This window comes from Choloepus didactylus, chromosome 1 (genome assembly GCF_015220235.1).
Source record: "Choloepus didactylus isolate mChoDid1 chromosome 1, mChoDid1.pri, whole genome shotgun sequence".
NCBI lineage: Eukaryota > Metazoa > Chordata > Mammalia > Pilosa > Megalonychidae > Choloepus > Choloepus didactylus.
Window position 1 is genome coordinate 167,373,178 of NC_051307.1, and position 12,667 is coordinate 167,385,844.

The 12,667-nt window shown below is 37.0% G+C and overlaps 1 protein-coding gene and 2 pseudogenes across 7 annotated transcripts in view; all 3 read right to left on the reverse strand.

Moving 5' to 3' along the window:
* Positions 1-12,667, reverse strand: part of ANKRD28 (ankyrin repeat domain 28) — a 224,628-nt gene that overhangs the window by 122,165 nt on the left and 89,796 nt on the right. For all 7 annotated transcript variants that reach the window (XM_037845359.1, XM_037845373.1, XM_037845379.1 and 4 more), the window contains one exon: positions 5,031-5,109. In XM_037845359.1, coding sequence (XP_037701287.1) covers positions 5,031-5,109 — 79 coding nt within the window. The remainder of the gene's footprint in view (positions 1-5,030; positions 5,110-12,667) is intronic.
* LOC119510058 lies at positions 1,550-4,615 on the reverse strand (annotated as a pseudogene).
* Positions 10,933-12,096, reverse strand: LOC119541438 (annotated as a pseudogene).

The window sequence follows — 12,667 nt, forward strand, 5'->3', positions numbered from 1 at the left end:
GGCCACCCCAGTCAGGTTTTCCCAGGTGAGGACAGGTTCAGGTCACAGAAGGAGGAAATATTCCCTGATGGTTGTTCTTAGAGGATTGATACACCTGTGCTTTTCGCCTGGCAGATGTACCTGTCAGCCTGTCACTGGCTGGTGTAAGACGGTGTGGTCTGTGGCTCTCCTCCCCCAGGCTTTGGGGTCTGGTTCCAGTAAGACAGGTAGTAGAGCTGGGCCCCTCCCTTTCCTCTTGGGAAGCCATGCCCCCTCCAGAGAGGTCACTGCATATCAGTAAGTTCTTTGTTTCTCTGACTCTGCTGATCAAAGTGTTTTGATGTTAAAATGGCTGAGGCTGTCTTTACTGCAAAGCGCTGTGGGCTGAAAACGGCTGAGGTTTTCTCCACAGAGAGAGAAAGGGACAGAAAAGCTCCCAGGTTCACCCGTCAGCCAGAGACAGCATCTGATCCTCTGGGCTCCCCGTCCGGAGACAGATATGTCCCCCGAGTCTCCCAAGGTCAGCTGTCACCAAAAGCCTCTGTCTGCTTGTTGAGGATTCGTTGTTTGTATTGAGCAGTTAACAGTAAAACCCCAGTTGGAGCTGGGCTGAGAGAGTGCTGCTCTCTAGCGCCGCGAGGCTTCCGTGAGGGAGGGGCTCTCGGCTCTCAGCGCGGGTCCACAGTTTTACTTACAGATTTTGTGCTGCGATCTCAGGCATTTTTTCCCAATTCAGGTTGGTGGATGATGAGTGGACAGTCATCTTTGTCTCCCCACAGTTATTCCAGGTTATTTACTAGTTTTTTGGTCATTTATGAATTGTTCCGGGGGGGACTAACAGTCTTCCACTCCTCTCTATGCCGCCATCTTAGCTCCTCTCTACACATTTACTTTCTTCTTAGAAAAACAGTCTAATGCTGCTATAAACTGACTTCCATCATTATCAAGCCTAACTTTGTCTCTCTTGGTGAGATAACTATAAACATGAATAAAAGAGGCAAGGAGTTTTAAATCAAAGTTTCTTCATATACTGCTAGCTGACAAAAGAAGTCTGATGTAGGATAGTTGTCTTCCACTTAACTTTTTCATTTTAGATGATCTCAATTTGTCAAATATAGTTAAAAGATCCAGTTCCAAGGACTCAGTAACCTCTTATGACATTAAAAAGTATTTTTCTTTTGAGGAGTTACTTAAAATATTAACAATTCTAGTACCTGATTGAAAAAACAAATCAAGTATAAAGTCTATTCTGAGACAATTTGGCCCCCTGCTTGGAACCCAGCTGATACTGTGACCATTACTGTAAGCTCTGATAGGCTTTGTGCCTTTCATTAAGAGGCCTCATATTCTGAACACAGCATGCTTTAGTTTAAGTAGACATTAATATTTGGTCCTGAAATCTGAGGATACAATCCATGAAAATAAAGTCACAGGAAGATTTTCTTCTTTTACAGTGATCTAGTATATTAATTCCTCCATATTACTATCTGCCCATACAGGTAAAATTATATTTATTAAAATTCAGAACAAAACTACACAGTACATTTAAAACTCATATATGAAAAGCAGGTCACAATATTATATCTAAGCTGCACAGAAGACCCCAGTCATCACTAGGAAATCTACAGTCCAGTTTTTCCAACCTAAGAAGGTATAAACTTCAGGGAATAATGTAGCCCCCTTCTGCTGCTGCTCTGAAAAATAGTTGATCAAAACGAAGCTTACAAGTACCAGGTATTCTAAGATTAAAGTTCATTTGTATAGCCCATGTACACTGGCAATGCTCAGGCTTGCCCCCAAACTCCCAGACATCCAAAATGTTGTTGGGTAAACCACCACATTTGGTAACTTGATCCCTTAAACTTGTATTTCCTGCAAATATAACCGTAGCTGACTCTGGAACCTCTTGCATTTTCTTTAAAACCACTTTTAACTGATTGATTTGTTCCTTAGCATGCCTTTTGGTGCTCCCCAAATGGGAAGTCATAAGGCAAAATTCATTTCCCGACACACTCATATGCACTCACAAAAGGTTTCTCACCATTTTGGTACTTGGAAAAGGAATAATTTCTTGTTTTTTTAATTTTACTCTTGATTTTTTCAACATTATAGCTGTGAAATATCCTTCTTCATGGTTTGTAATACTCTCATAGCTTCTTGCTCTCTTCTTTAGGTAGCTATAGTATGGAGCAATAACTTCAAAGTTAAATAAGAACACACCCCTTGAGTCCTCTCTTGCAAGTTGTTTAGATCTAATCCATCAATATTCCAGGTAATTAAAGAGAACATACCTGCCATCTTCTTGGTGACTATTTTCAGATAAGCTAATTTTAGAATGAGTGGAATCAGTTGTATCTTCATTGCTTAGGTCAACACAAGTCTCAGGCTCAGAGGAGGTCTGTGAATGGCTTTCCAAGGCTCTCTGATCCACGCACGGCTCAAAGAAGGGAGTTCAACACTCTATCTCCCAGTTGTTCTCTGCCAGGTAGCACTGAGCCACAGTCATGTTGCACCTTGCGACTGAGGCAAACTCCAAAAACGAGAGTTGCCATTTCTTCACTGTGGGCTCTTCCTTATCTCGCACTGCTTCGGGCCTGGGGTCCAGATTGCTGCTTGGCTCCCAAGATCAATTTTTAAAGGCTTTGTTCGGTATGTCCACATTCTCTTCTTCTTTGTTGCAGTTTTCTGGATTTTTATCCTTTTTTGGTTGGAGGGGCCATCATTTCCTGTTTCTTTGTCTTACACTCTTTTGTTGCAGACCTTACATTTGAATATTTAAAAATGTTAACTCTGCAATTTATTCTCTTGAGATTTCTGTTCCTTGGTTTTATAACCAGCTGTCGATAAGACAGAGATTTTCTTGAGCTTCAGCCCTCCTATCAGGAAGGTCTGCCCAAGGTGAATGCAGGGCACAAGCATATACCTGTCTTTCTGGGCCTCTGTCTTGGCCTGTGCTTTTGCTTGCTAGTTATTTTGGAGTTCCCCTGCTTCCAGGACTTAGTTATTCCCTGTTTCCTAGGGACAAATATCCCTATCCTGGGTGTTTGAAGTTGGCAGGCCTTTGTTCCAGACTGTCCACCTCTACAGTTTTTTACACTCATTTCATTGTCTTAATCTGCAAATTCTGGGAGGAGAGCACATTGGAGAGGACTTTTCCAAGTCAGTCTTCTCCCAGCCAAAACGGGGCCAGGGACCCACGAAGGGTTGGGGCGGCTGTGGGGGGAGGGTAGATGGGCAACAAAGTGCCCTGGGGATGGGATCAGGAAGGACACCAAGAACTTCTCCAATGGCTCCCCAAAGCTGAGCTTTCTTGACCTGACCAGCAAAGCAGCCCTTCAGTTAACTGTCCCTCACAACCCTGAGGAACTGCAACAACTTTAAGTCTACCATCACAGCCCTTGTCCTGTGTGGGTTAAAACAATGGCTGTCCTCAGAGCCGGGCCCCCAGCAATATGAAGTTGCTAATGAAAAGCTGTGATTAGTGATTTGCCATACCCATCCCTGGTCTTAGGGGAGAGGATTTTTATGTCCCTTTCTGTCACCAGCAAGCTAGCCAGGGGCCGCAAAAATGCAGGACAGGTGCAGGTAGCTACTGCGTGAAGGGAGCAATTTACTGTTCTTTACTGTAATGTATCAGTTTTTTCCTCCTGCTCTTCCCTGGGTGCTGTACAGTATTCTTCTGGCCCCTGGAGTTTCAAAGTAGTTTTTTCAGACAGTTCCTGCCTGTTAAATAGTAGTTTTGGTGAAAGCACTTAGTCCTAGAGCTCCCTAGTCTGTATTTTCCCACAACCCCCCCCCCCCCATAGCTATTTCTTACTATAAAAAAAGAAACTGTTTCTTGATATATGTTTGTGAAGGAAACTCCATATATAAATCTATATCCCATCAATTAATATTATTATAGAACAGAAGATGCCTCAATTCACAGGAAATAAGATTTTTCTCTTGAAACTATCCTAACTCTTATCTCTAGTAAATTTCAGCTGAAAACTAGTGAGCTAGCATCCACAGAGAAACAAGTATCTTCAAAGAAGTACATGAATCTCGAAAAGTTATTCATAAACTAATATAAGAATATTAGCTGGGTCCATGTTTAATCATATTTAAATCTACACAATCATAAATTTTGTTAGAAAAAAGTTTTTAAAATTTTATGAATTTTCATGGTAAAATTATATTTTGGTTATTATTTGATGGGGACTTTATACAAAATTTCTCTCAATTTCTGTCTCCAAATTAAAAGAATGATACTGTCTCCAATTTCATTAAACATATATCTGTACTACTGGCAAAACAAGCTCAGTTCAAACACATGTATTCTTTTCCAATAATCCAGCTTCAAAATATATTTAAGCTCTGAATGACTACCTGTTTTAGGACTATAGGGAGTCTGATCACAACAGGAACTATTCAATAAGATAGAGTTCTACTTTTACTTCATAGTGTAAAATCTTAAACATTTTAGAAGAAATTAAAATACAGTACAATTTACTAAAATGCATTTTACAGGTCCTCAAACAGAATTAGATAGAAGCTATTTAAAGACAAGAAATCTTGCTGGCATCACCTTCAAAATCTACCCAGAATCACAAAATTGCTCACCACCACCTCCACTGCACTTGGTCTGAGTCACCATCACCTCCCAATTCAATGACTGCAATGGTCTCCCAGTGACTATTTGTTCAATGAGGCCTAGTATGAATATGAATACCCTATATAATTGCTCATCCTACCTCCACTATCCTGACACCTTTTCATTTTTCCACAACACTTAACTTCTAACATACTGTAAAATTTACTCGTATTTATTGTCTGTTTCTCCATATTAGAACATAATCCCCACAGAGCAGCAATCTTGCCTTGTTCTCTAAGAATCCAGAAGTACCCGGCGTATGACATGTATCAGTATTTGTAGAATGAATAAACAAGTAAGTTTCTGCTTATGAAACAAATATGAAGAACCAGGCCATTTAGTAACCCATTATTTTAGATAAATATTAATTACGACAAAACATATATAACATGTTCTTATTACTCAGCGCTTACCATACCAGATAAAACAAGCAGTTCAATGATTTCTGCATCTCCGAGATACGCAGCGGCATGCAATGGGGTTCTCTTTTCATTGTCCTATGATGAGAAGGAAAGGTGGAATATAAGTTTTAAAATAAGGCTTAATATATTTTAAACCCAGAAAAAAAATCAACTACCAACTTTTACTTCCAAAAATTCTAGTCTTGAACTGTAAATCCTATGAATAAAACAGGGTATTTCTTTGCTAGAAAAAGTCCATTAAAAAAGAAAAAGATTTTGGCCTTAAAATAGTAGTATAAAGCCCAGCAAAGAATTAAAAAATTCTAAGATGGCAAAGAAATAGTTTTCTTTGAATAAAGATGCCTATTCATGGGCAATTTTTTTTACTTCACAATGTTCTTTGCTTTTTTTGTGCCAATATATTTTCAAGTTTACACAGTTTAGAACTGTCTACCTATTAAGTAAAACAAACCTAAAAATTTACTTATCAAATATTCCCACTGGAGTTCCCGTAAGTAGCAAAAAGAGAAAACATCTTTGGAGATTTGAAAAACAACAACAACAGCAACAAAAACCTTAAAGCAGTCTAAGGATTTTCTTGAAATTCCTGCCAATTTTGCTTCAGCTCCAAAATATATTCATGTCTATTTTAATACCAAAATACATATTCCTCCAACTCTTCCTCCAGGAAGAGATGTTACATTTCATGTATGGCTTTCATGTACCTCTTCCCCCCAAACGACAATGTTCTCCAGTTTGAGAAGCAAGATCTCAGGGTAAAAACACATTCAGGGATTTTTAACTTACACTCCATTTAAGATTACAACAGAGTATTGCTGACTTGGCTGCATATAAAAGCTATTCATTTAGAAACAGTTATTTTGAAATTTATATTCAATTGTGATAAAGGATTTTGGCAGATGGTTAGTTGTTTTCCACTACTGTTTTCCTTTTTGTCAGTGGGAATACAGTTTTAACTGGTCATTTAGCCACCCAACAAGATAATTCACTTCTAGCCTCCTTTAAAGTTATGTTACTTAGTGTGACTCAAAGGTAAGTGGGTGGAAATAATGTGCACAACTTCCAGGTCATCACCAACTTAAAGACTTCCCTAAAGCTGGATCAATACTTTCCCACTTCTCACAGATAGATGTGAAACCAAGCCAGCTTTGATCATGTAGGACTGTATCCTAGAAGACTGTTAAGAAATAAGATCCTGAATGGTATCATAGAACACAGGTGCTCCACCAGCCTAGACCACACAACTCCACATATTATTAAGAGAAATAAACTTATTAAAATAGGTATCACATTTCCAGGTCTTTACCAATACCTTTAAAGATTTAAAAAATGAAAAATTTACTTTGTTGAGTGATAATCTTCTAGACGGGCCATGAGAACAAATTAGGAAAAACATTCCTAGGCAAAAGAGAGGTTTAAAATATCCACAGGCAATTGAAAAAAGCTTAGCTGTACTAGATAGAGGCATTATCAAAATGTATGCAACATATAACAATGATCTCGTTATACATTTAAAAAAATAATTTTAATATATTTGTGACATTGTTTTTGTACTTACAATAGTGATAGGTACTCTAGTAAGGAGAGGTTGGTATAGTAGCCATTAATGTTAAATTGTTGTAAGAGAAGCGTTCTTGTCTCTGTAACCACAATTAATTTCCATGACTATGATTTTTATTCCAATATATTTCCCAGCAAACAGAATGATGTGCACAGAAACTACTCAACAAATAGTTGTTGAAAAAGCTAACAGGGAACCACTATAACGTCTGGATTTATTTAAAGCTAAATGCCCAATTCAGTCCTTTTAATAAAAGGATGCTTTGTCTAATGCTTTTCTCAGTGTTACTCATTAGTACCACAAACTTCCCTAGAGTGTTTAACTATGATCAGACCTAGTCAAATTGAGAAACATAACTATTGCACAGGATAAGCCACACACAGCATACACACCAAGTGAGTCATTTATGTGTGAGAAATGCCTGGAATTCTCTGACTCAATGCCCTGAATCTTATTAATGACTCATATATGACTCATAAACATTATCTTCTACAAATGAAGTTGAAGGAAAAAAAAGGAAAACTGGGTTAATTTCTAAAGAAAAATTTTAATCATTTTTATTTCACCACTGTAGTTAAATATCAAAAATCAGGCAACAAAATATTTAAATTTGATTCACTTAAGCAAAATTTATTAACATGAAAAACTGGACATCCCCTTAGACACATTAATTCCAACTTGAGGAATTTTTCAGATAAAGACATTCCTAATGTGAACAGACAAAATGATTATGTATATGTATTTAATTCATGTAAGAAGCAAAAGGCCGGAAACAATTTAAATGTCCACCAACAGAGGACTGATTAACTGAAATTAGAGAACATAAGAAGTTTTTAACCAACCTTCATTAACTGACTCACCTGATTAACCAATATTTCTTGTTTCCTGAGTAAAGACTGGTGACTTTGGCAAGCCACATATTTTGACTAGGAGGCTACCGGTAATAAGCTCATACACTACTGCTCCAACCACTGGGTGTTTATCAAGGGCAAGATGTGTTTGTTACCACAACTGTCTGTATCAACTGTACCTGTTATAATACATGATTTAATTAAATAGTATTTAAATTTATGAAACAGAATTTTAAAAAGCAATTGTTTCTATGATCACTAGGTTAAATACTACAGAAGGGCTCACTGAAGAGAAGCTACACAAAAAGTGCTATTGAATTGGGTACAGCAAAGACAATTGAAACACTAAGGTAAAAAGTAAACATATGAGGAATTCTGCCCTGAGACTGTTTCTCTAGTGTCTCAGTTCTCACATAACTTGAATGAAACCCAAAATGAGTAATAATGCATTGTGGATATGGTCTACACAAGAAAAATGACATGGAACTCATGTCAGTGGATTTCCATTATCAACACAAAGGCCTTGCACCAATGTCAAACAATTGTCTAGTGAATATACCTTGTCACAATGAAAAGCTTTAAGATACGTACCACTTTTTTATGAATCCCTGAGTTAGACTTTCATTGGCTTACCAACTAACAGTTATGAGAACTTCAGATGAGCAGTCTTCTAGTTGTACAACCATACACATAAAACACTATACTTCCAATTTAAAATAAGGAATAGGGCTGTTTCATATTAATGGAATAATCTCTAAAGCACAGTATTAATTGAAAAATTCAAGTTTGGAGCAACAATATATAGGAGGTTCTATAGACATTTAAGCTTGAATATTCATAAAATATCTCTGAATGGATACTCAAGAAATAGAAAAGATAGCTGGCAGATTAAGGTTTAAGTGTGAAAAAGTTATTTATGGCCTTTTCTACTGTTTGCAGTTCTTAACATACAAATACTTCAAAAGTAAAAACAGAGAAATAATTTAAAATAAGTTATTTCACAATGAACTGAAAAGCATTTTAATAAAAATACTAAAATCCTAAAAACATTTCCCATACCACAAGTACCAGATGCTTTTAAAAAAGTTCTCAGATAGTGAGTCAGTATATTTTAGAAACTATTACACCTCAATGTAGTATTCCAAAATAATTCCAACTATAATTATTAAATACACATTCACTAGACTCAAAACAGTTTTCAAACTCATTTCATAACATGTTTTCTTATCACATACTTTGAAGGAGATACATTTTTCTTACAGTTCTTATGTAAATGTTTTGAAAAGATATTTTGTGCATATGATTAGGACTACCAAAAAAAAAAGTGATTTTAAGTCTTCCTCCTCTTCCAATGCCTCACCTCAAATAAAAGCAAACAAAAAATATCTATGGCTTTTATAAGCAATTATCCTTAAAGAAGAAACATAAAACATATTAGAGGGATTAAATGAGACCAGTGATTGCTAACCAATTTGGGCTTAAGCCACAGTCATATGCAGGAATGGTGTATGATGGAAGAGCTACACAAGAACATGAGGGAGTTCTCTGTTATGACAGAACAGTTCTGTAGCTTGAATGAGGTGCTAGGTTTACAAATCTATACATGTGATGAAATTTCACAGAAGTATACACAAAGATATCTGTTCCAACTACCCCTCAATGATTGCATACAAAAACTGCAATACAGTAAGGACTGTATTGTGCCAACTTCAATTTCCTGGTTTTGATAATATACTACTAGTTGTGTTAGATGTCACCATTAGAGGAAGCTGGATGATGGAAATACAGGGCTTCTCTGTACTATTTTTACAATTCCTGATGTGCCTATCATTTCTTCAAAACATAAGTTTAAAAAGTGGCCAGAAATACCCTGAATTAAACTTGAGTTTGTATGTTGTGCTATGGTGAACTCTAAATGCAGTCTGCAAAACATGAGGCCAAGTGTGGACAACCACAGAAGAGCCCATGAAGCTATGAGGAAAAAAGATAATCCATGGTGGATTCCAAGCACAGGGAAATAAAAGTATCAGATCTAAGGAGAAGTCTTAAACTTTAAGTTAAATCTGGACTAAGACTATATTTGTAACATTCTCAACATTTTCTGTAGAAGTTTTAACAATGCCAATTTCAGGATCAAGTTAGAATAGAGGATAGGAAATAAAAGTAAAGTTAGAAATGACAAAGTGAGACAATTTGTACAAGGAAAAATACTTAAAATCACCTACTTTTTAAAAAATGCCTTTTTTTCCATTTACTTGGCAAACATAACAAAGCTAACAAAGTGACACTGAATAAAATAAGAATACACACACACTATTTGCTAGAATGCAATATCCTAAAACCTTTCTGTGAAATACATTACCAAAAATTGGAAAAACTTCATTATTTCTAATCCAGGTAAGCCCACATCCATAAGTACAGTCTAAGGAAACAATAAAAGATGTGGACAAATATTTACATATAATCTTATTCTTCACAACATTATTTATAACCATGAAAATTTGGAAATAATTAAATGTTCAAAATTGGGTCATGGTTATCAAGTAATCAAATATCCAAATAATGGAAAATTATCCTGTCATTAAAACAGCATTTTAGGAAGAATACTTAGTAGCCTGGGGGAATGCTCACAAAATAATGTTGTCCAAGAAATATATATATGTGAAATTATAAAATTACTGAAACTATTCCTTTATTAAAATTAGTATTCCAAGAAAATATACGATTTTATCTCTGGGTAATGAAAAGTTGAGAGATTACAATTTTTGTTTTATATTTTATGTATTTTCTACACATACATACACTCCTAAAAACAGAAAAATAACACCAAAGAAAAGCTTTACCAAAAACCAAAGGCTTTTGAAAGATCAGAGTTTACCTGAGAGCTTTGTTATTTGGTTTCTCTCAGTATATTGCAGTATTGCTATAGATAATGTGTGACAAAATTGTATAAAATAACAGGAATACAGTCAAATACTGTCCCATTTTAATTTCAGGAAATTGTGCTGCTATATGTTAATTCAATTCAGTTGACTACTTTTTGTCATGTGAAACAAGTTTCCAAAGGCCACCAGCTATGAAGTTATATAATTACTTTTCCCTATTTTGTTCAGGAATACAAAAATCAAATACAAAGAAATGTTGACGTGAATTTGAAAACTGCCCTTCGGAATCTTTGTTGGGCATCCCCCCGCCCCCTGCCCCAAAGGGTGGCAATTAAGGATCAGGAACTACAGTGGCAGAAAAGAAAGACAATAACACAATACGTAAAAAGCAGACATAAATTTTTGCTAGTTTTCACTTTCAAAGTTTCAAATATTTTCAAAACATTTTTAAAAGTGTCAATACTTTTCCTTCCACGCTTGTCAACTTCAACCAAAGCCGCCTGAGCTGCTGTCATTTTGCTACTTTTTTTTTCAGTCTTAAAATCTTTAGTGTTTAGTGTAATAATCTTCTGCTTCTACAGGCTCATAACTTTAATTTCTTTCATGGAGGGTGTGTCAATGAAGGCAAGGGTTCTGGAAGCTTTAAGTATTTAGATGTCGTCACTTAATTCTTTAGAAATGTATGCAGATATCAGACCATGGGCATAACAAATATAATCCTCTTCCTTATCTCTGGACACCTGGTCACCAGTAAAAAAAAGGCAGCTGACTGTACCTGGGCTCTAACACTGATGTTACTGGCTTTTAATGCTGCTGTAGTCTGATTAACCCTTTTTTTCCAGCCACTTTAATGTCTTCTCTTTGCTGTATTTGTAACATTTTTTGCTGTCTATTTCTTTTTCCTCTATCACATAGCAAAGTAACGTCTCAAGTTCAGGGAACTGCAGCAACAAGACATAATTCAGAAATACGTCATCCACCACTACTTGATCTAGTGGCTGAAAGTTTCCCTCTTTATCAGCCTTTTCGAGATTGCGGAGAACGAGAAATAAGGGATCCAATAGTGTGGCAAAGTGGAGATGTCCTTCTGATTGAACCAACTGACTTATAAACCAAGAGTGGTGTTTTTCCTTGAAAACTTTTATTTCAAACAGCTACCGCAGACACATATTGAACAAGTACATGGCTCCTTTCCATGAACATGGGTTAGCCAATTTTACAAACATAAACCCAATTTTGATCTTCTTTGGAGCATCTTTCAAACATTCTGGGAGCAGAAACATGTACTGGTGGGGCGCCCCTGCATCCCTGTGCTCCCCGCTGGCCACCATGCCACAGGCTGCTCCCAGGGCCCTGGGAGCACAGGCCCTGGCTCAGGAGGCACCAATGGCAGGAGAAGGGCCTACTCCGGGCTCCAAGGGGGTGGCCAATTCATCTACTTTTATGGAGTCAATCACGACTTTCACAGCAGTGACTCAATTCAATAATTTGGCTCTTGCCCAGGTCCTGAAAGTGCTTGGGTATATTAGCTACAAAAGCTTAGGAAGAACAGTGATACTGCCAAATCACAACTAACATTTTTATATAGTGCTTTCTTTATGCCAGGACTCCTCTAAACATGTTACCTCATAGGTTTAAGTAAAAGAATGTATTTCCTTATTTTACAGATTAGGAAACTGAGACATAGAAAAGTTTTTAAGAAATTTACTCAAGGTAAGTCAAGGCAATCCTGATCCAGAATCAGGATTCAAGGACAGGCTGTTGCACTCCAGGGACCATGCTGTTAATTTACTATACTGCCTATAATTCTCCACTACCTGTTTATCATGGTTAGGATATATTATGTCCCCCAGAAAGCCATATTCTTTAATGCAACCTTGTGATGGCAGACTGATTAGTCTGTCAATTGGGGTGGAGATGATTGATTAAATTATTTCCATGGAGATGCAGGCCCCACCCATTCAGGGTGCATCTTAACTAAAATACTGGAGTCCTATAAGAGAGCTTACAGACAGAAGTAGCAGTGAGCAGCTGAGAGGGACATTTTGGAAAGAACCTAAGAGTTGACACTGACACTTGGAGTTGCTTGGAGACATTTGGAGGTGCTGGCCCAGAGTCTGCTCCAGGGAAGCTAAGAGAGACAAGCCAGAGACATTTTGGAGAAAGCCATTTTGAAATCAGAATCCTGGAGCAAAGGATCAGCAGACACCAACCATGTGCCTTCCCAGCTGACAGAGGTGTTCCAGATGCCATTGGCTGCTCTTCAGCGAAGGTATCCTCTTGTTGATGCTTTAGTTTGGAAACTTTTATGGCCTTAGAACTGTAAATTTTTAACT